Below are 22512 nucleotides of genomic sequence, written 5' to 3'. Positions count from 1 at the left end.
AAGGATAACCGCTGGTAGTCTTTGGACTCAGACAGGCTGCTATCTGGCTCTGCCGGTAGAATAAGCAAGAAATATAGTCAACACAGGAAGACGATGTGACAGCAGGTTGTGATTCTCCATTGACTGGATGGCCTCCCAAGTAGCCACTAGAACATCAGTGATCTGAGAAGGTTATGGGAGACAGTGGGCACCTATTATATGAAAAGCTGGCTTTCCCACACCCCTTGTCCTGGGAGCTAAGATGTTTCTTTACTTATTGAAACTTGCTTACTAGGAAGGGGTTTCGATCATGTTGGTTTATGAGGTGAGAAAAAAGCCAAGATGAGTTGGTAGAATATAAATAGGAAATGAAAATAGGCTTGTTGGTCTGCTTCAAGATGATCAAGGAGATATCATAGAGGAGTTGAATTTTAAAGGATGAGTGGTCCAAGTTTGTCAAGGCAGAAAGTAAGAAACATATTATTGCTCTTTGTTCTGGTATAACACACTATGTAGACACTTAATGGCATAAAACAACAACCCTGTGTGTTTATCACAGTTTTGTAGGCCTGGAGTTTGGGTAGGGCACAGCAGGGATATCTTGTGTCTGTATGAACATGAAGAGACTCAGCTGGAATGGCCTGCATGGCTAGAAATAACTGGGACAGTTCTCCAAGGCCATGTCTCAGGGACTTCAGTTCTCCCTCGAGTGGCATCTGCTGAGGATGGGATGCCCAAATGATTCTTTTATTTGCATGCCAGACCCCTTGGTTGAAATGACTAGAACATCTGGAGCTGGCTGGCATTGCCCTCTCCCTCTGCATCTAACTCAGGCTTCCTTGTAGCACGGCTGACTCATGGAAATGAGACTCGTGCATGACGGCTGCTTCCTCCAGAGCAAGTGCTCCGAGAACACCAGGAGGAATGCCAGTCTTCTCAAAGCTTGGTCCAGACTGACCAGCATCACTTCTGATGCACATGATTATTAAAGGCAGTCACAGGCTAGCCTCAGAGAGTGGAGAAACAGGCTCCACCTGTCAGTAAGTGGAAAGGTGTATGCCTGTACGAAGAGAAGAAATCGATAGTTATCTTACAGAAACTACCATACTGTTCTAAAAGAAGAGAATGCATGTACAAGGGCACTGAGGTGTTAGAAAATCTACTTGGCTGATATAATCAAGAATAAATAGGAATATTTTTCAAATATCCAGTTTCCACTTGGGTTAGAATGGTAATTTTTCCATTACTAGCACATGGTTCACCAGGGTCTCTGAAGATTTTCAGAATCTGGAAAGAGCTTTTGCTCTCTTGTACAATTTACTGTGAGTGTAAATGTATTTTCTAAAATACAGAGTCCAAAAGACATCAATAATGTGAACTTCCCTCTAAGGCTTGAGAGAATGTGAAGGGCAGGTCTCTGCCCAAGGTGCTGATCCTTCTAGAGGTCAGACTGACCCTGACCCTTTCCTCCGGAAGTCCCTTCCCTTGGATTTGTAATTATGGTTGTTTTGACCTTCCTGGAGTATTTGGAGTTTTAACTCCATGGGGTTAAGTGGTGGGAAATGAACCTGAAAAGAAATCAAGGACTGTTTTAAAAGGTTTCAAAAACTAGAGAGTTAGAAATATATTGTTTTCTGCAAGGAGCTAACACAGATTTTAAGAAGTGGAAGGGCAGGATTATGTCTAACATTAGAAAGATTATTCTAGGACAGCAAGGAGAATAGTACTGGAGTGGGAGTTAATAAGGCTAATAAAAGCTAAGTATTGTTTCAGATTCAAGAAAAATGACAGCACAAAATATTGGTCTACATGGAAATTTTATTTTACACATATATCTACACCCACACCCGTACCCACACATATCTGGTTACAGAATCAACAGACACTGCAAACCAGTTGGTGTGACCAGCTCTTCATAATGAAGCAGGTGGTAGAGAAAGGATCTCTACAGCATTCCACTCGGGAGACTGCTTTTAAGTTCACAAGTATTGAATCTGTCTCTCTGCTTGGTCAGTTAATATCTTGATGGTGTTATGCCTGGAAATATTCGGACATGTTTGATTTTTGAAACGACTGTCCTTATTCAGTTAATGTCTCATTGGGCCAATTCAGTTTTTCCAAAGTAAAAACCCCTTTTCATCTTCAGGGACTTTGATCTAGGTTAGGTGAAATTCCCTCTGATCTACAGATGCAACGGAGGCTCCAAAAGGAAGAGAATCATTCCAAACTAGCAGTCACTTCTGCTTCTGCTGCAGTGTAGACCCATGTGGTCCTCCACTGAGTCTTCCGCCAGCTGTGCCCTGGCAAATGCATGCACTTGCAAAGCTGCTCCCTGGACACTCGCTTATTAATATCTCTTCTTATTCTGACACATCACTCTCCTTTCAAATTGACCCATCAGCAGAGGTTCACCGAAGAATTCAATGTCATTATCATGCTTTACTTATAAAATAGCTACTTGCCTGGATTTCTCTGCACTTTTAAAATGCAAACGTCACCATGCTACTGTCCAGCTAAAAGCCTGTCACTCAGTCACCTTGTGTTTCATGGCCTCTAAGGCTTACTAGCAGAATGATCTGATTCCTGTCTACAGATTTGGTCTCATCTTTGACCTCTCTCTGGATTGATCAATAGAGTCCATTCATATTGACTTTCTATTCTTTGAAAACATTAAGTATTTTTTAACTTCATGGCTTCCACAATTCTGTTTCCTCTCCCTAGAACATTCTTCCTCTCTATCATTTATTATTTATCCCCTATTTATCCTTCATATCTATGATTAACTGTCACCTTTTGAGGGCTTCCCAATCTCCAATCTAAATAGTGACCTTATTGTTAATAGCACTATGTTTTAGTCACTCATGGTATGAATCCCAAGTGTCATGTGTGCACATGTTTATTCACTTAGGAGTTTTTTGCTTAATGTCTGTCTTCTTCACTAGGCTGTAAGCTCCAAAGTACAGGGACCACTTCTGTTTTGACTAGCACTGTATTTCTGGAGACTAGTATAGAGCCTGGCATATGATTAATGCTTGATCAGTGTTTCTTGAATGAATCATATGTTAATTTGATTCAAGGTGGATCACAGTGATTCACTTTTAATTATTCTGTACTCAACCAACTGTTCTTGTGCACTGCTGGAAAAAAAAAGAAGACTTGGAGGCATGGAGATGACTAAGGCTGCTCTTAGGTTTGACCCCATAGTGGAGGTAAGGAGACCCTTGCATTAGTCTTAGAGAGCTATATGGGGAGCACTTTGATTTCTTAAGAAACCTTAATCTTGGTAGCTTTGTCCTAATCATCAACTCTAAAGGCCTCATAATCAAATACTACTTCCTTAGTAATTGAGCAAAGGCCTGGAAACCAAAGGGACATCTTCAGAACTACTCTGTGGCCCGTGCTGCTTCTGCCATCATGACCTCTCCTCTCCCCTCCAGAAGGCCCAATGCTTCCAACTTCTGTTTCCTTTCTTCTCCTCCCAACTCCATTCACTACTTCCTCTTCTCCAACTTTATTCCCTTTTGGGTCTTGCAATGTTTGAGAAAACATGAAAAGTTTACTTACCCTTATGAATTAAGGGATATGCTTTATTGTCTTTAAAGAGGAGAGTAGAAAAACCTAACATTTATGGAGCCCTAACTATGTGTCGGGGACTGTGCAGGATGTTGTACATATACTACATCCTTTAATTCTCACAAACTATAGAGCAACAATTATTATTAACACTAGGCTTCTTTCACAATATAGAGACTGAGGCTCAGAGAGATTAAGTAACTTTTCAAGTTCACATAGCTAGTAAGTGATATATCTTAGATCAGTGGTCGGCAAACTGCAGCTCGCGAGCCACATGCGGCTCTTTGGCCCCTTGAGTGTGGCTCTTCCACAAAATACCACGGCCTGGGCAAGTCTATTTTGAAGAAGTGGCATTAGAAGAAGTTTAAGTTTAAAAAATTTGGCTCTCAAAAGAAATTTCAATAGTTGTACTGTTGATATTTGGCTCTGTTGACTAATGAGTTTGCCGACCACTGTCTTAGATTCAAACCTAATCCTTCTCTTGCATATGATTTTACTACTGTAGCCTGCTTCTCCCACTTCCAAGGCCACTGGGGGAATGGCATAATTTAATAGTGATGTCTTCAAATCCCAGGATACAGGCTGTTCTTACTCCATCTGTTTCTAATATTGCACTGTTCTCCTTAATGGTTAGAGGATAACAATCTTCAGAACCCTACTGCCAGTTACTCAGCCAGTAATGTTTGGTGTGCAAAACATGTTATAGGCTCTCTTGCTACATCAGTGAATAAAACAGAAAAAAAAACCTGACTTCATAGAGCTTACATGGTAGTGGTAGTAGGGGACAGAGAGAGATAGGAAACAAACAATGGACAATAATAAAAGATAAGACTATATTACAGAAAGTGACAAGTGCTTTGAAAAAATGGAAGAGCATAAGTGGGGCTGGGAGTGATATTCGAGGGAGTATTTCAGTATTACAGAAGACGAACTTGGGCCAAAGACTTGAAAAAGATAATCTGTGTAAACCATGTCAGAAAAACGTGTTTTTGCCAGAGACTCCCAAGGCAAGAGTGTGCCTGATGTGTTCAACGAAAAGCAAGGAAACTAAGACCATGTTCCAACTATAAAGGTCCAGAGAACAGGTTTTAATGATGGAAAGTCTGCAGTGTTCTTTGTTGGATAGGACTTGGAAGTCCAAACCAGTGAAGCCCATGAGAAGCATGGACTTCTCTGAATCCAGATCCTTCCAGAAGCACTATTATAAATGGGTTAATCCAAGATGCTTCCCAAGGACAACAAAGATCCTTGTACCTATGCGAGCTGAGTCCACTGCCATCCTAGCCTCCTGAAGCAGAGAGCAAACCGATAACCTCCAACCTCCTTGTCTATGACAATGCACATGTCCATCCTCTCTTGAAGCCACCACATCCAGGATCTCCTCGATGCTGATTCTGACTTTCCTTGGCCCAGTAAGTTCTGACATTGAATGCTACCAGCACTTGCCCATTACTGGATTCTGCTATGACTGCAGTCTGGCTATACTGGACTAGGCCAAGTCCTCACTTAGGCCAATCACCCTTGCTATGACAACAGTGATTTCCCTGCTCTTGCCACCGGATCTAGTTCATTTACCCCATTCAGACTTATGACTTGGTCCCTGCTTGGAAAGGAGCCCAGTGTAATGTTGTTAGGATGTTGGCTGGCACAGTCACTTCTGTCATTGTTTTCTAAAAGCAGCATTGCTTTTTCAACTGATCCTAGAGAGGGCGAGTGTTTAGTTACCAATATGGGCCATTTACTTAACATGAAAATTTATTAGTTAGTCCATTGTCTAGCAAATTCATCACACTGCACTTTTTACTTAGCAGAATCACTTAATTAGTGTTTTATTACTGGAATCGACTGTCAATTATGTGGCTAATTCATTTACGTAGGGAATGAATTTTTTATCTGGGTAAAGCCATTCAAAGTGCATTGTTAACTCTTTAGTGATTAAAGTTATTGTTAATGGCAATTTATGTTATAAGGAAAATTAAACCATTTATTTTCCTTGACGTGTCAGATGTTAGGAAAATGTTTGGAGAAGTGTGAAAGGGAAGTTTAGAACCTTTCATGAATTAAAGAACTTACATTAACTGAATGGATCAGACACTTAGCAAAGCTAAGTAAAATCAGTTGGAGGGTTTTGATTGCATCTCTTGGAATAAATTGTCATAATGTAATCTTATATGTTATTTTGCTGTAATGTCTATACATGCTATTTTGTTGACATTATTTCTTTGGATTCTCACAAAAGCGTTGTGGAGTGACATTTGGGATTTATGGTTGGCAGTCTCTAAAATGACCCAAATAATCCCTGCCTCCTATTTGACATTTTTTCATAATCCCATCCTTGAATGCAGGCTGGATCTAGCCACTGACTTCTAATGACTAGGATGTGACAAAGTGTTCGGATGAAACTTTCAATACTAGGCTATGGAAAGGCTGTGCTCTCATCTTCTCTCATTTGCTTGCTCTGTGGGAAACTCTGTTGGGAGTTGCCTCTGGAGAAGTCCACTGGGCAAGGAACGGAGGGAGGTCTCCAGCCCACAGCCAGCAAGGAGCTGAGGCCCTTGCTCCAGGAACCCATGAGAAAATTCATCACCAATGATCACGTGAGTGAACTTGAAATCAGATTCTCCAGGGTTGAGTCTGGAGATTTGAACATAACCACAGCTGATAGCTTGAGGGAAATCTCTTGAAAGACCTTGAGTCATGAATGCTACACTCACATATTTGACCCACAGAAACTGTGATATAGTAAATGCTTGTTATTTTAACTTGTTAAGTTTTAGGGTTTCTTATGTAGCAGTTAATATATAGCTGAACAAGTGAGATCCTATCTAATAAAAGAGTAATATGCAAATTGACTGGGGGGGACTAGGCCTGCAGGGGAGGGCAGTTAGGGGTGACCAGGCCTTGCAGGGGAGGGCAGTTAGGGGCAATCAGGTTGGCAGAGGAGCAGGTAGGCATCAATCAGGCTGGCAGGGGAGTGGTTAGGGAGTGATCAGGCTGGCAGGAAGAAGCGGTTAGGCACAATCACGAAGGCAGGCAGGCGAGCAGTTTGGAGCCAGTAGTCCTGGATTGTGAGAGGGATGTCCGACTGCCCGTTTAGGCCCGATCCGGGATCGGGCCTAAACGGGCAGTCGGACATCCCTTGAGGGTTCCCAGATTGGAGAGGGTGCAGGCTGGGCTGAGGGACACACCCTCCCCGTGCACGAATTTCATGCATCGGGCCTCTAGTGTTATAATAATTTATCAAAAGCCTTTTGGTTAATAAGCAGTGGAGCCAGGATTTAACCTTGGTTCTTCTGGTGCATTTCAGTAGGCAGACTTTGAGGGATCCTTTAAACTCCAACATCCCACAAGTGCAACTATTCAGTCTATTTCTCTATGACAGCGATTCCCTTGTGACCTGCACACCTGCATTACCATTAAAAAAAGCCAATAGAAATGGCTAATTATTTTGTATCTACAACCTGGTAATAGATTTATTTTGTATATTGTAAAAATATATAAATTAATTTTTTTAAAAAAGAAGAAAAAGCCAATGGGATGTGAAGAAGCTGGTGAGCAGGCTTGCAGCACTGATCTTTACCATGTTTTCATCAGAAATTGAGTCAAAATTCCTTTTTCTGGCTCTAGTCCCTGTTCCCTCCCCCACTGAATGGTTATAACAATAGTTTCCAAACATGACCAACCCCAAACTAAAACTGCTAAGTTCTTAGGTCCAGAGTCAGGAGCCAAGAAATCTGTGTTTCAGATGCTTTCTGAGTGACCCATCCAGCACCGGGATTTGGGGTCCACTGCGTTATACAAAGTAGGCTGCCATTTCAGTGATCAACTTCTGTAGCCCAGCCATTGGGGGTCTGCAGGCTACACCTCGGTGAGCACACACTACATTATTAGTTTTTGTGGGGGTGTTAGGTATCTGTTCTCCCCAGAATAAAGGCTTTGGTTGCTTGGAATTTTTGTTTGGTTGTTTTTGGACAGTGCTAAGCTTCACTACCTCATTCACACACTAAGAGCATAAAGGACAGCGTTTGCTTTTTTGTGAGCAACACTAGAACTGTTCAGGAACAAATTGCATTTCTGAACTGGAAGTTCCTTTAGAGACCATCCCTTGCTACTCAAAGTTCAGGTTCATGGACCACCAATCAGCCTGGGCATTACCTGGTAGCTCACCACAAATGCAGATTCTCAGGCCACGTTCTAGACCCACTGAGTCATAATCTGCATTATATACTATCCCCATAGAATGTGTAGTAAAGTTTGAGAAGCATTGGTCTAATCCAACTCCCTAATTTTTTTTTTACTTTATTTTTATTGCTGACACTATTACAGATGTTCTCCATCCCCTTCCCCACACTTTGCCCACCTCCACCCAGCCCAACCCCCACTTCCCTCTGGCCATCGCCACAATGTTGTCTATGGGTTCTGCATACATGTTCTTTGGCTAAACCCTCCTTTCATCCAGTCCCCCACACAAGCCCCTCCCCTCTGACAGCTCAGTCTACTGCATGAATCCATGCCTCTGTTTCTATTTTGTTCATCAGTTTATTTTGTTTATTAGATTCTACATATAAGTGAGATCATATGGTATTTGTCTTTCTCTGACTGGCTTGTTTCACTTAGCATAATAATGTCCAGGTCTATCCATGCTGCTGCAAAGGATAAGATTTCCTTTCTTTACAGCTGAGTAGTATTCCATTGTATAAATGTACCACAGCTTTTTTATCCACTCATCCACTATATGGGAGAACCTATTCACCAATCATACATCAGATAAGGGGTTGATCTCCAAAATATATAAAGAACTTACACAACTCAACACCAGGAAGACAATGCAATTTTAAAAATGGGCAAAGGACCTAAATAGACACTTCTCCAAAGAGGACACACGGATGAGCAATAGACATATGAAAAAATGTTCAATATCACTAATCATCAGAGAAATGAAAATTAAAACCACAATGAGATATCACCTCACACGTGTCAGAATGGCTATCACCAATAAATCAACAACTCCCTCTTTTTAAAGATAAGATCCACAAAAGTGAAAGTAATTGTGCAAGACAATTTCATGGCAAAACCAGGATGAGAATTCAGGGTGAAAACTCAAGAACTATTTCCACTGTCAACATGCTGTTGTCTTTGTGGTATTATATCCACAAACTCCACTTAAGTATACGGGGCATAGTTTGAAATGGAGAAACCAGGCTCCTATCTGCCAGCACAATGACAAACTCATCTCAACTGCTGTTGCACATTTAAATTTCCTCCCCCAGACAAGTTTAGTCACTTCATTTTCTCTTCCCTACACATCAAAGAAACAAAGAGTCACCTGTCAGACCGAAGATTGTGCAACCTGTCAAAATGGAATTTTTCCAGTTTAGCTAAGGATTACTCTGCAACTATTTTGTATACCTTTGTCCTATTACGATTTTTGGTGAATGAGAGAGAAAATAAGACAAGCCCATGTTTTCGGTGTGAGGCATTACTAGTATTTAAGGTTCTTTCCTACCATCACTCATCGTCCTATGAGGCTGGAGGTCTTGGACAGCAGTGATACAAACACATCACAAGATTCTGGGCATAACCCTGAAGCCAATGAGAAACTAATCATGTCCAGCCTAAACTGGAGTCTCAGGGAAGCTGACAGCCTTCAGGCCAAGAGATGCTCAGTGGATCTGGGTGTCATTAAAATGCCAGAAGCCCACCTGGGGAAGAAATGCATTTTCAGTAAATTTGACGTTTTGCTACCTACCAATAAACCCCCAAGGTTGATAGAACTGAGGCAGGAAAAGAAGATCTGCTACTCTCACCATAGAAACATGAAGACATGAGAGGTGAACCTTGGAAGCAGACTGGTGTCGTATCTACTAGCAAGTTGGAGGACAGATTTCAGAGGGACAGGTGTCCCTACCTGACAAATAAGTATCTAGTGAGCAGCCACTTAGTCCTGGAAATGCCGCACTAAACAGCAGAAACAGGGCACCTGCCTTCATGAAGCTTATTGTCTAGTGAAGGATACAGGCATTAAATATTTTCACTATGAATTTTTCAATCACTATTGTAGTTACAGAGACAACATACAGGTCCAGAAAGCTACACTGTGATTCCTGAAGATGATATTGTTAGGATGTAATGTGGTACTCTCAGATGGGGATGGGGCAGACAGGTGTGTGTTCCTTGATATCTTCAAGTATTCAGAAAAATTAATAGATTTTTTTCCAGTAAACACCCATCTACTCACCACCTAGATTCTATCATTAACATTTCATGACACTTACTTTATCACTTATTTTTTGTCTATCCCTCCCTCAATCCATCTTGATTTTTTATGCATTGCAGAGGGAAATTTCAGACATCAGTACGCTTTCCCCTGCCCTAGTACTGCACTATGCATATCAATAATGCAGACTCAATGTTCTATATTTTTTTCCTTTGACGTAAAATTTACATATAAATAAATGCACCAATCTTAAGCTTTCCATTCCATGAGTTCAACAGTTGCATGCATTGGTGCAACTCAACCCCCTAATAATACGTAGACAGGCCAGGAAGATCCCTCCTGCCATTCCCAGGCAAACCTTGCCCCCACTCAAGCCAATTGGTATCCCCTGTTCTGATCTTTTTTTCTACCATAGATTAGCTTTCTGTTCTAGAAAAGGGAGTGACTTTTGAGCTGAGTTCTGAAGGAAGAATAGGAGTCCACTTGGAATCGGAAGTTTGGGGGAATGTTAACCATTCCAGGAGAATAGCGACATATGCAGACTCTCAGGTGGCCAAGTACTTGTGTGGCTACAGCCTAATGAGCAAAGGACAAAGAGACACAAGATGCAGCAGGTGAGAGAGGTGGGAGCTAGAGTAGTCATAGCCTTCGAGCCATAGTAAACATCAGGAACATAGCCATAGGGCAGTGGCCAGCCAATGAGTGGCTTCAGAGAGGAGGTGCCTTGCTTAGCTTTGAACTTCTAAAAAATTCTCATGCCTCACTGTAAGAAACAAAAGAGAATTCAGGGATATGTGAGGATGCTGTTTCAGCTATTGGGGAAAGAGAGGGGTAGCATATATATCTGGACATGGAGAGAAGGGACCATCTCTTTTTCCTCTATTGTGTTGACCTATACTAGTAATGTCTGGCACTTCTAACAGTTATAAACCACAGTGTTACATTTTCCCTTTCTCTAATGATTTTTTAGAGATACCATTCATAAACCCTTTGTGGAAACTGTGGTTCAGAGAGGTTAAATAACTTGCCCAAAGTCACACAGCCAGTAAGTGGTGGTGGTGGGGTTTTTACTCGGGTTGATTTATGTTCAAAGTCAACCCACATTTGACCACCTCCCTGTCTTAAGGGAAATATGATGGGAGTCTCTCAGTCTTTCCAATTGAAATAATTTATTTCCTTGTTAAATAAGATTTCTCAACCACTCCAGAATTTTCAAGGTGGAAGTCTTCCCCAGTTGCTATCAATTCCAGCCAATTTGGGTTTACTTTAAAGATAAATTCATATGTAGCCCAGATTTCACTTTAATGATGATTTGGGGATGGGGGCAGGTGAGTCAACAAATTGGCTCCACCAATACCCAATTTTATTTGTTTTTATTTGCACTGTTTGTAGCCCTGCTAAACGCAGAAATTGCATGTAGGAGCCACCTGAAGGTTCTCATGCTGCGGGCTCAGTAGATCCCTTTATGTGTAACTCAAACCCTTCCTCATACAATCCTAGCCTATCTCTTTGCACAATTTCCCTTTCAAAAGCCATCCAATATCATTCTCTTTCCTGCTTAAAATATTATCAAAACTCTACAATTACTTTTCTTTATTATTTCTGCTTCAAGTAACTAACTCACCTAGACACGTTCTTCTAAATTCTTTTGACTATTTATATTAACACTAGAGGCCCAGTGCATGAAAACTCATGCACTGGAGGGGGGCTCCCTCAGCCCGGCCTGCCCCCTCTCACAGTCCGGGAGCCCTCAGGGGTGGGAGGTGACCCAGCAATCAGGGGAAGGTGATGCCCCATTACACCTCTGCTGCTGCCACTGCTAGCAGCACAAGCCTCAGCCAGCCCTGGTTACCTGAGCCTCGAGTGGCCCTGAGCAGCTGGGCAGCCGCCATCCAAGGCTTGCCTGTGCCTTGGGCTGCCCCTGAGCAGCTGGGCAGCTGCCATCCAAGGCTTGCCTGTACCTTGGGCGGGCCCTGGGCGGCTGGGCAGCCACCATCCAAGGCTTGCCTGCACCTCAGGCCGGCCCTGGGTGGCTGAGGGTCTGAGAGGACCGGGGGCCTCTGGAGGCAGGTGTGCAGAGCAGCCGGGCCTGCCTGGGGGCGGGCCTGGCTTTGCTGCACACCTGCCGCCCAGGTGGGGCTGAGGGGACTGGCTCTGCCATCTTGTGGCTGTGGGCACCGCCATTTTGAGGGTGTGACAGTCAATTAGCATATCCCCTCCTTATTGGCTGTGGTCGCCACCACCTTTGAGGGGGGGACAGTCAATTAGCATATTCCCTCCTTATTGGCTGTGGGCGCCACCATCTTTGAGGGCATGGCTGTCAATTAGCATATACCCTCCTTATTGGCTGTGGGCACTGCCATCTTTGCAACAGCTTGAAGGTCAATTAGTGTATTCCCTCTTTATTAGATAGGATGCACAGCCATATGCAGAACTTTTACTAAAAACATTTAATAACCTCACAATAGTATTAATCTTTCCAACACTGAGTAACCTCACAGTTCTTACTTTACTATACTTCACTCTCATCTGATAAGTCAGCATTCCCCAGGTATCCATTTCTTCCCAGCCAATATTTGTACCATACTTTATCATTAGTTTACAAAATTGTGTAGACATCTATCTCTTTGTCAGTATGGAATGTTTTTCTATTCATTAAGTCCATATACCTGCCTCTGATAGTACATGCACATGTGTCTAATAGTACAAACGAATGGCGAATATGCAGTAATTAATCACTAGACTTAGGTGTTTCACGACAGGGCTGTGTTTCCAGTGGGCTAAAACATGCTGAAAGTCCAGAATTCTATCTCTTCTCCTTTGTGGTTAGCAGTGTATTTCCAGGCGCTTGTACACGGCCCTCAGCTTTATGCTCCTCCTTCCTTCTTGGATCACTAAGTGGTTAAGGCCTAAGCATCCTGTTGCTGCTGCAGGTCTATTGCTTCTGACACACCCAATGTATTCATTTTTGTTTCAATTGAATTATGTTTATGAAGCCTGTGCCAGGGAACACTGGTGTCAGCACTTTTGCTGTCTTGCTTTCCTATGGATTTTCATAAAATTGTGACCCCCTCATAAAAAATAGAAAACAATGGTTTTCAAAGGTTATGTTTATAGTAAAATCCTTTCTTCCAAAACAACCCTACCTAGAAGTCTATTTCATAAAACAGAGATTTTAAAAACCATTTAGCTCTGGTTGGAGAAGTGAGGGAAAACCCATGTATTTTCTAGGCCATGCCCCCCACACATGCTTGCACATATATACACACACATGTGCATCCACAAGACCCCTCATGGGAGTCCAATTCTCTGCCCACAGAAGAGATTCCCTTCCTAACTCGGCCTCAGCTCTTAGGATGCTAAGTCCACAGACTAATAATTCGTTCATTCCTACCTCTTTACACGAGTGAACCTTTCACTTTATGATTTATGAAAATAACGACCTGCCAATAATCACTTAAGTAAAGACTGATGGCTTTTAACAAACAGGACGTAAGTCACAGAGCAAGGCCATTTCATGAATGGCCCCTCTAAAGTTGAGCAGTGCACGACATGACGGCCACACACGGTGGCCCTATGGACCCCTGGATTATAGGAGCATCGGGGAATGTGGGGCCCATTTGTAGGGCTCTGGCAGACTTCAGAGTTACACTGAGAGATGCTTTTTTAAAAAATTATCGCTACAGTCACCCAGGGTCCAGTAAGCAGCCCTCAGCCAAGAGACAAGAGAAAAACTCACAGGCTCCTTCTGTTGCATGAAGAATGCTTTTGGCTGTGGTGGTGGTCACAGGAATCTGCACATGTGATTAAATTGCATAAAATGAAACATGTACACATGCACAACATGAACATACACACAAGCACATGTAAACCTGTTGAGACCTGAGTGAGGTCCACGGAGTGTATCCGTACCAGTTTCCTGATTGTGACATTGTGCTTCAGCTATGTGAGATGGTAACACTGGTGAAGAAAGAGTACACAGAACCTCTCTTTGTTATTTCTTATGACTGTGGATCTACAGTTATCTCAAAAAAGAACATCTTTGTTTAAAAAAAGAAGAAAAAAAGCCGGTCTCTGGTGATGGGCTGATCTGACCCGTGGTTGCTGGCTCCGCCACCTTCATCCGTCTTCAGATGTGTTCACGCTTTTCCGGGCCATCTACTCACTCTCCGGTCTGAGCATGTGATAAACGTGTTCTGCCAATTTCTAGCAATTGGGAAGTGGTTTATTTGCGTCTTTTTCCCCCTCTGTCATTTTTAGCAGAGATTTGTCTAATTTATTGGTGTCTTCAAAGGAAAGAGCCAGCTTTTACTTTTCTTCAGCTTCGTTATTGTGTCTTTAACTTCTATTGTGTTCCATTAACATCTGTTCTTATATTTATTTACTTGCTTTCTACTTTCAGTGACTAGATTTTTCATCTCTAGAAGTTAAATTTGTACTTTCAAACCTGCCCATCCTTCTTCCGTGATGGGTTGCATTATTGCTGCGGTGCACAGGCCTTCCGTTTTCTCTTTAATCAATCAGAATGTGGCTATTTTATAGTCTCTTTGATTGTTTTATTATTTTCCATTCTTGGGAGGCATATTTCTCTGTGTCTCGTGTCTCCTGACTCCTGACTCCCCCTCATGGGGACAAGCTTCCTCAGATGGCTTGTCATTCTTTATATTTTATTTTCCCTCTGTGAATTTCTCTTCAGTGGAGGTAGTTTGGTTTGGGGGAGGGGGAGCATTAATATGTCTTGAATTATGAAAATACCTCTATAAGGTGGTTTTTCATTGACTTATCAGAACAGGGGATGTTCAGTGGTGGTTACACAGGTTTCTGTGTTTGCATTTTGTCTATCACGCCAGTAACATAAATGCAGACACAGACCACATGTGGTAAAGGTCCATGGTTTCCTTGCCTCTATTTGAAAGCTACATACCCTTTTTTTTCTACTAATTGATACCTTTAGCTTAAACACAGATACTTACAGAGATGTGACCATACACGCTTGAGATCCTTTAAGAACAAGATTAATATAAGTTGACTGTCTGTCATGAAAGGTGAAGATATACTTTTAAAATATTTTTTAATTACAGTTGACATATATTAGCTTCAAGTGTATAGCATAGTGATTAGAATTTATATAAATTACAAAGTGCTCACCTCCATAAGTCTAGTACCCATCTGACACCACTCATAGTTATTACAGTATTATTAACTGTATTCCCAATGCTGTACTTTACATCGCAGGACTGTTTTTATAACTGGCAATTTGCACATCTTAATCCTTTCCACTTTTCTCCCATCCCCCAACCCCCCTCCCACCTGGCAACCAGAAGTTGATATACTTATATTTTTAGTGATGCATCCGTCACCTACTTCCTGGTTTTTGCTGGTAAAATTTCATACATTAGGCAAGAACTTTTATATTAGATTTTTATATAATTTCTTTATAAGAATCCTTTTTTGTAGTTGATTCTATTTTATTCACATTTGTTTCAATCTTTATATTCACATCTATGTTAAACTGATTTTGGTGTTTAACAAATTGATTCTTTTATAAAATGCTTACCGCCAACCTTGTGGAGTCTTTTGTTTGTTTTTCCCCCCCCTCCCCACGCCTCTGGACAAGAATCTGAGCCTGTAGCCTCCTAATGAAAAACAACGTATATGAGTGTATTGTTTGGGGCACAGCATTTTCCCCTCAAAAATTGTGTTCCTCTGCTTTCTGGCATTTAAATTTGGGCAACAGAAAATATGGTTAGCATTGTTTCTTTTCTTTTATAATCATTTTTCCCAGCCTAGACGTTTATCTGAGCATTTCTATATCAATACTATTTAAACAATTGTATCATGCGATCTGTTCTATTTTTAAGTTGTACGTGGAGAACTCTTTATTGAAGATTTAGGTTTTTATTCTGCCAAAGAGCTGCTTTTACATTATGCCTCTTATTATTTCTTCTGTTCCATTTATTCGGTTCTCTCCTTTAACAACACCAATTATCTGGCTGTTATGTGTCTGTTTTCTTTTCTCTGAAAATGTCTTTTTGGTGCCTTCGCACATGAACACACATGAGCAGACGATAGATACAGAGGAAATAGACATCTCATTGTTATACCCTTGCATTTTCACTGCAAGGTTCTCAAATTCATCTTCCGCAAGTTTCTGCCTATTGCTTATTCTCATTACAGATTCCAATGCTCATTTCAATTCAGCCTTTACGTCTTGGTTTCTTCACAGTCTTCTCTTGCCTCACCCAGCAAGGGTTTTTCTTGCTTTAAAAAAAAATGTTTTTATTGATTTTAGAGAGCAAGGAAGGGATGGGGGTGGAAAGATAGAAATATCGATGAGAGAGAAGCATCCATCAGCTGCCTCTTGCATGCCCCCTACTAGGGATCAAGCCTGGGCATGTGCCCTGACCAGGAATCGAACTGGTGACCTCTTGGTTCATGGGTCCATGCTCAACCACAGAGCCACACCAGCCAGGCACCCAGAGATGGTTTTTTTCTAGTTGCTTCTTAACTTGATCCATGTTTTGAAAAATCTGTTGTCTTGTTATTTAATCTTTCACTTCCTTTATTCTTCCACGTTTTCTAAAATGCAATTCTATTTTCTATCATGTATGTTAAGATTCCAGTAACAGGAAAAAAAATCAAATTTGTTTAAATAATAAGTTAATGTATTATCTCACAGAATCAGAAGTCAAGAGTTGGAGCTGGTTCTATGGTTGGCTGAAGGAGATGCTTAAGGATGTCATTAAGGACCCAAGTTCTTTCAAGTTCTCCACTTGCCCACCTCACAGGGGCATTGTCCTCAGCCTGGCCACATGGATGTGAGATCCCTTTAGCAGCTGAAGGCATCACCCCCACATATGGTAATATGTGGGGAGCAGGGAGGCCACTGGAATGTTCCTTTTAGAAGTAAGGACAGCCTGGTCAGCATGGCTCAGTGGTTGAGTGTCAATCTATGAACCGGAAGGTCATGGTTCGATTCTGGGTCACGGCACATGCCTGGGTGTGGGCTCAATCCCCAGTGTGGGGCATGCAGGAGGCAGCTGATAGGTGATTCTCTCTCATCAGTGATCTTCCTGTCTCTCTCTCCTTCTCCCTTCCGCTCTGAAATCAGTAAATATATATATATATATATATATATATATATATATATATATATATATATATTTTTTTTTTTTTTTTAAATAGAAATAAGTACACCTTTCCTAGGAGCTTCTGTCTCATTGAAAATTTGACAAAGAGAATAGGAACACCTGTAAGTAAAGTGGAATGTGCCCCTAGATCTAGGAAGAGGGTCATACTCCCCAGTCACATGGGGAATATGTAGGCACCCAAACTAATTTGAGGGCTCTGCCAGCAAGGAAGGAGGTACCAGATGGTAGTTGGGTAAACAGCCAACACTGACTGCTTTTTTCTTTTGAAAATTGTCTTTTTCTCAGCATCCAAGAGTGTCCTTTTCCTTATTTGTAACATGGGGGTTTTTCTAAGACCCATGTTGTTTTGTTTCTGTCCACTTAACTCCAAAGGAGGAGGAGATACCACTCCAGGACTGGCATTTACCATAAACCGAGCAGGCAGGTGCTCATTGTGCCCTCGCTATCTCACTGGTTGGAATCCTTTCCTTGTGGCTGAAGCAGAAGGCACAGGGATGTTCACAGCCCCACCCCCCTATGGCCTGTCTGACACCATCCTTCCCTCCAATGCGGTGCTGCGGGGGAGTGCATGCTCCCTGCACAGAGAGGAGGATCGAGGATTGATTTATATATTGGAAGGAATAGATGAATCCCGAAGGCACCATCCCCATGAGTGTTCCCATCACAGATTCTTCCTGATACTGAATCTGCATTCGGGGACAAAGGCCTTTATCCATCATCTGTTGTCGTTGCCACGCCCCAGACCCCCCGTGAAAGGAACTGAGGGGAGAACGGGCTTGGAGATGCCAACCCCTCGTATTTGTTTTTTAGGGCCTCTGATTCTGAGCCCCAAAAAGGACATAGGAAAAGAAAAAACACTTTTTATCCTTCAGGCCGCTGTCGCTTCAAATAACAAAGTAGATGAGTGTCAGTTGCCAATTGTATTATGTCCATTTCAACTTTGTAAAGTGTGGCACAGTGGGTGGCATTGTACTAACTCAGTTTTACAAGTTCTACCCTTTGCATTTGGTCAGACTTAAGAAAGAAGTTCATTCATTCCATCTGCCATTACATTGAGTGAGAGCACAACACCAGTGGATATGAGAATGAAGAATGTAAAATACATCAGCAATAATTTTATATGGACTGGATGTTGAAATATTAATTTTGCTGTATTGGGTTAAATAAAATGTATTCTTGCTCCTTTTTGCTTTATTTAATATTGCTACGAGAAAATTTTCAGTTACACATATGGCTTGCAATATATTTCCACTGGACCCCTTTGCCCCACCGTGTAGCTCCAGAAGGCTCTCATCTCCCTGTCTCTTTCTTCCTCTAGATCTGTGTGGCCCGATAAGTAGCCTCATGTGGAAATTTACCTTTAAATTAATTGAAATGAAACAAAATTTTAAATTCCGTCCCTCAGTCACATTAGGCATATTTCACGTGTGGTGAGGGGCCCCCATATCACACAGCACGGATCGTTTCCAGAACCGTGGAAAGTTCCACTGGACAGAGGTGATGTAGGTTGTACCTAGATATAGCCAAACCCACAGAAATGGGGCATGAATGCCTCAAGCGTGGAAGCGTTTCCATGGTGCCTAACTCTGCAGCACATCATCCTCCCATCCGTCTCCTGGACGCGGGTCCCTTCCCGCCTTTGTTAGGCTTATTTACACACACTTATCTCTCCTTTCCTCCTGCTGGGGCTGGGTGCACTTATCTCCCTCTGAGCACACTCCTCCCTCCCCCCCCCCCACCCCGTGTGAACACGGGATCTAACACCGTGCTTTGTACAATGTAGGTATTCAGTAAATATTTGTTAACCAGTTCGAGTGGCAGTTTCTAGCAAGCAATTGGAAATATGTGGCTGAAGCTAGAGGGAGATATATAGTGGCTTGTAGCAGAGGGGTAAAAAAAAAGAGAGAGGGAGGGAGAAGGCCAAAGTCAGACTCCCAAGGAAGAAGGAAGAGGACCTGGTAGAGAGACAGAAAGGAGGAAATGGGGAGGTGGTGACCTGGGACCTCAGACATATCACCAAAATCCCTTTGCCCGCCCCACCAGCCCCTCACGGGCAGCAACTGGAGTTACTGCAAGGGAATTCACAGGCTTAGGCAACAGCTGCAGAAAAAGGGCAAAAGAAACCCAAAATATTACGATGTGATAAATAAACATGCAGGACCCATAAGTGAGAAGTTGGAATGGTTTGAGAATTAAGGGTCTGGTGAGGAGAAGAATGGAAAATGCCCTCTCCCTTGGCCAGCTGGTTTGAGTTACATTTTACGCGCGGCGTGTGAGTTCCAGCACCCTTTTGAATTAGCAGCAGAATCGCACATTAGTTTTAAGGCTCCCTCTCGAATAGGAACATCATAACGCTTTTTAATTGGGGCTGATAAAAACGTAGCATTACTTGTAGGTTCCTGAGAGAAGTGAGTTGTGAAATTGGGTTTTCATTAAACCTAATGATGGAAAATTAAGTGTAGTGCGTCAGGTGAAATGGGGTGTGATAAAGGCACCACGTCTGCATTATCGGAGGTTAATAAGGGAATAGGTGAGGTAGGATGCATTGGAAAAAGAGTCCAACTAGTTGAATTAATAAACCTTGAAAATCCCTTGGTTCCGAGTCTTCATAGCATCATTAGCTCCAGCATTGACATTATTACAAATGTTATAGCAACACAAGTTGCTCAATTTCAAATGCATTTATTTTCCGTTGCAGCGTTGATTTTGCTGACACCAAGTTTACCGTCTGTCTAGCCATGTGTTTAGGGAAAATATTCATATTGGTAGCTCTTTGGTTTTGGAAACATTTGGTATCTCACAAAAATTGCCAGGTGCCCATTGCCAAGAAGCCTGTCTCTGCCAGGCATTCAGTCTCCCAGGCTCTGCCAGGTAGCCGGTCTCCCAGGCAGCCTGTGCCTCAAGTCCTTGGGGAGACCATGGGTCTCTGAAGACATCTGGGGATGGTGGCTTAGGTAGGAGACACTTACCGGGCTCCAGCTCCGCCTCTCCTGGGGAGCAGGGCAGAATCTAGAGGAGCAAGCTCTGGCACTCCTTGCTTCTCCATCCCCAATGCCCTCCCGCTCCCAGTCCATCACAGGAGTGGTGCTCCCAAGATGTCTCATGTCCATGGCAGCTGACATGACAGCATGACCCCTACATGAAGTAGTGGGAGTCCTTAAAGAAGGATTCTTCTTCAAACCCTTCGACAGCTTCCCACTGGCTTGGAGATGATTGCACATTCACGGCCTTTCTAGACGGGCCCTCACACTGTCTCTCACAGCTTGTCCCATCACATTTCCGCCCACTGCCTTCACTCCCTATCCACCTCCTTGCTCTTACCTAAAAGCACCTGGTTTCTCCAGCCTCTGTTCTTGTCTCTTTTCCTAGACCGTCAAGCCTTGAGGGTGGAATCTGCATTGCTCTGTGCACGGCCAGTGCCAACCCGAGTCCCTGGCACAGAGTGGGTTTCCAATAAGTCTAACTCCCCATCACAAGGGTGCGATGGATGGAGAAGGGAAGCAGCCCCCACATTTGCCAAGCACTACACTTAAGCAAGGCCAGTGAGGATGAGTTCCCTGTTATTTAAAATCCCAGGAGAAAACGTAATCGGTATTTTTATGTGCTAACATCTCCCCTAGACCCTTCTTCCTTGTGCAGAAAGCTGTTCACTAGACCTGTGTGTTGGCAATTCTTTCCTTCCTGAGAACAGTGTTTCTCACGCTGTCACACAGAAGGAGAGCTCACCTTCACATGCAGAGTCATGTCTGCTGGGTTATTGTGACATGAGGCACAACCAAGCTGAAGGAGACGTGGTTTTTGAAATGACAAGTTGCAGAAAATCAGGAATATGTGTTAAGCCTCCCAGGGAATGGGTATGGCATAGGCCTAGGGGGGTCCTGCAGGGGTGCCTGGCTCAGCCTGAACACACCTGGCTGAGATACATCAAATCTGACTTCTCATCTCATACATGTCACAGACAGAAGGTCCAGGGCATAGACTGTCCATGTCATTGGGAAAAGGTTGGGCAGACCAACCCCAGAGGTTCTGGGGAAGATAAACTGGCCCGGAAAGACCAGCAAGGAATGCCAAGCAGTGAGGTGGTAGGACTAGAAGGTGGTTGTCCAAGGGGAACAGAGAATCTCAAATCCAACCTCAGCAGGCATCAGTTCCCAGGGCCAAACTAACAGAGAACAGTTAAAGCAACACACTGAGTGTAAGGATTATTACCAGGGGGAAATACAGATCTTTTATCAAGGAGGGATGATATGAAGGAGATAATGAGCTTAGGACCCAGGCCTGGGAGAAGTGAATGGCAGAACTAAAAGAGCAAATTCAGGCCTCCCTACCTGCAAGGTGGGTTCCTCGACCCTCCTGGAGCAAGAGTGTTCAGTGGTGGGGCTGGGGCTCCAGTTCCTTCCTCCCAGGGTACCACTCAACAGAGACAAACTGGTGGAGACACCGGGTCCCGGGGATGCAGGCAGTGGATCCAAAGCACACACTCACATGGCCCTGGTCTCCAGGACCCTGAGGCTTTGCAGGCAGGCACCCTACTTCCTAAACAGGAGGGCGCTCCCAGTATCTAGCCTGCCTGGCTTCTCAGTGGTTCTGATATTGGCCAGGATTGGCCAAGACTCCCCTGACGAGCCTCAAGGAAGGCCTGGGATAGGGCAGTGATGGCAGCCAACCTGGACTTGGTCTTTACTCCATCAATATGCACCTTTGAGATGGAACAAACCAAGGGCTGTTGTGTTCACACGTTTGTTTGTTGATTTAATTTTTAAGTCTATCCCCACAGCCATGCCCAGGAAGCAATATGTCTCTTTTCTTTCTCTGATTTATCAGTTGAATCATGAGTTAGTTCCCTCTGGCCTCCTCAGGTCCCGCCAGGGAAGGCACAGAGGACCGAGGGCAAAACTCCCATAGGTGATGGTCTGTTCTGCCTCTTCTCTTTGAAGCAGATGGCAGCCGCGGAGAGCTGTCCCAGCCCACCCTCACCATCCAGACCCACCCCTACCGGGCCTGCGACCCCATGGAGATGAGCTATCCCCGGGACCAGTTCCAGCCGGCCATCCGCGTGGCTGATCTACTCCAGCACATCACCCAGATGAAGAGAGGCCAGGGCTACGGGTTCAAGGAGGAATATGAGGTAAGGGACCGCCTATGCAGACACTCCCAGATGGGTACAGAAGCTTCTGGGGCTAACGCTTTGCTACTAAAAGTATAATCTTTGGACCCGCAGCATCAGGGTCACCTGGGAGCCAGTTGGAAACACACCATCTCTGGCCCCATCCAGACTTACTGAATCACCCACATTTTAACAGAACCTAAGTGACTTGTATACCCTTTAAATTTGAGAAGCACCATCGAAGACCCTTAAACCTCCTTTCCCCCTTTCCTTCTCCTCTCTCTCTCTCTCTCTCTCTCTCTCTCTCTCTCTCTTCCTTTCATTGCTCAGTTATCTCCAAAGTTTCTGCACTTTGGAGTCACAGCTTCTCTCAGTGTGCAGCTCCAATGGCTCCAGCCCCCAGCCCCCATGTTGAGGGAAGCCAGCAGGTCTCCCTGCCAGTGCATCTGGGAGGCTTGCTTGTTCCTGGGCACCTCTTGCCTCAT

General features: G+C 43.4%; 1 protein-coding gene across 19 annotated transcripts in view; it reads left to right on the top strand.

Moving 5' to 3' along the window:
• PTPRT (protein tyrosine phosphatase receptor type T) overlaps positions 1–22512 on the top strand; it is a gene marked incomplete at its 3' end in the record, with an annotated part of 976718 nt that overhangs the window by 871392 nt on the left and 82814 nt on the right. For 12 of the 19 annotated variants that reach the window (XM_080686646.1, XM_080686642.1, XM_080686644.1 and 9 more), the window contains one exon: positions 21858–22048. In XM_080686646.1, coding sequence (XP_080542772.1) covers positions 21858–22048 — 191 coding nt within the window. The remainder of the gene's footprint in view (positions 1–21857; positions 22049–22512) is intronic. The other 7 variants (XM_080686645.1, XM_080686641.1, XM_080686643.1 and 4 more) reach the window with 1 other exon arrangement.

This window comes from Plecotus auritus, assembly GCF_963455305.1.
Source record: "Plecotus auritus genome assembly, chromosome: 8".
NCBI lineage: Eukaryota > Metazoa > Chordata > Mammalia > Chiroptera > Vespertilionidae > Plecotus > Plecotus auritus.
This window is presented reverse-complemented; position numbering and strand designations above follow the sequence as displayed.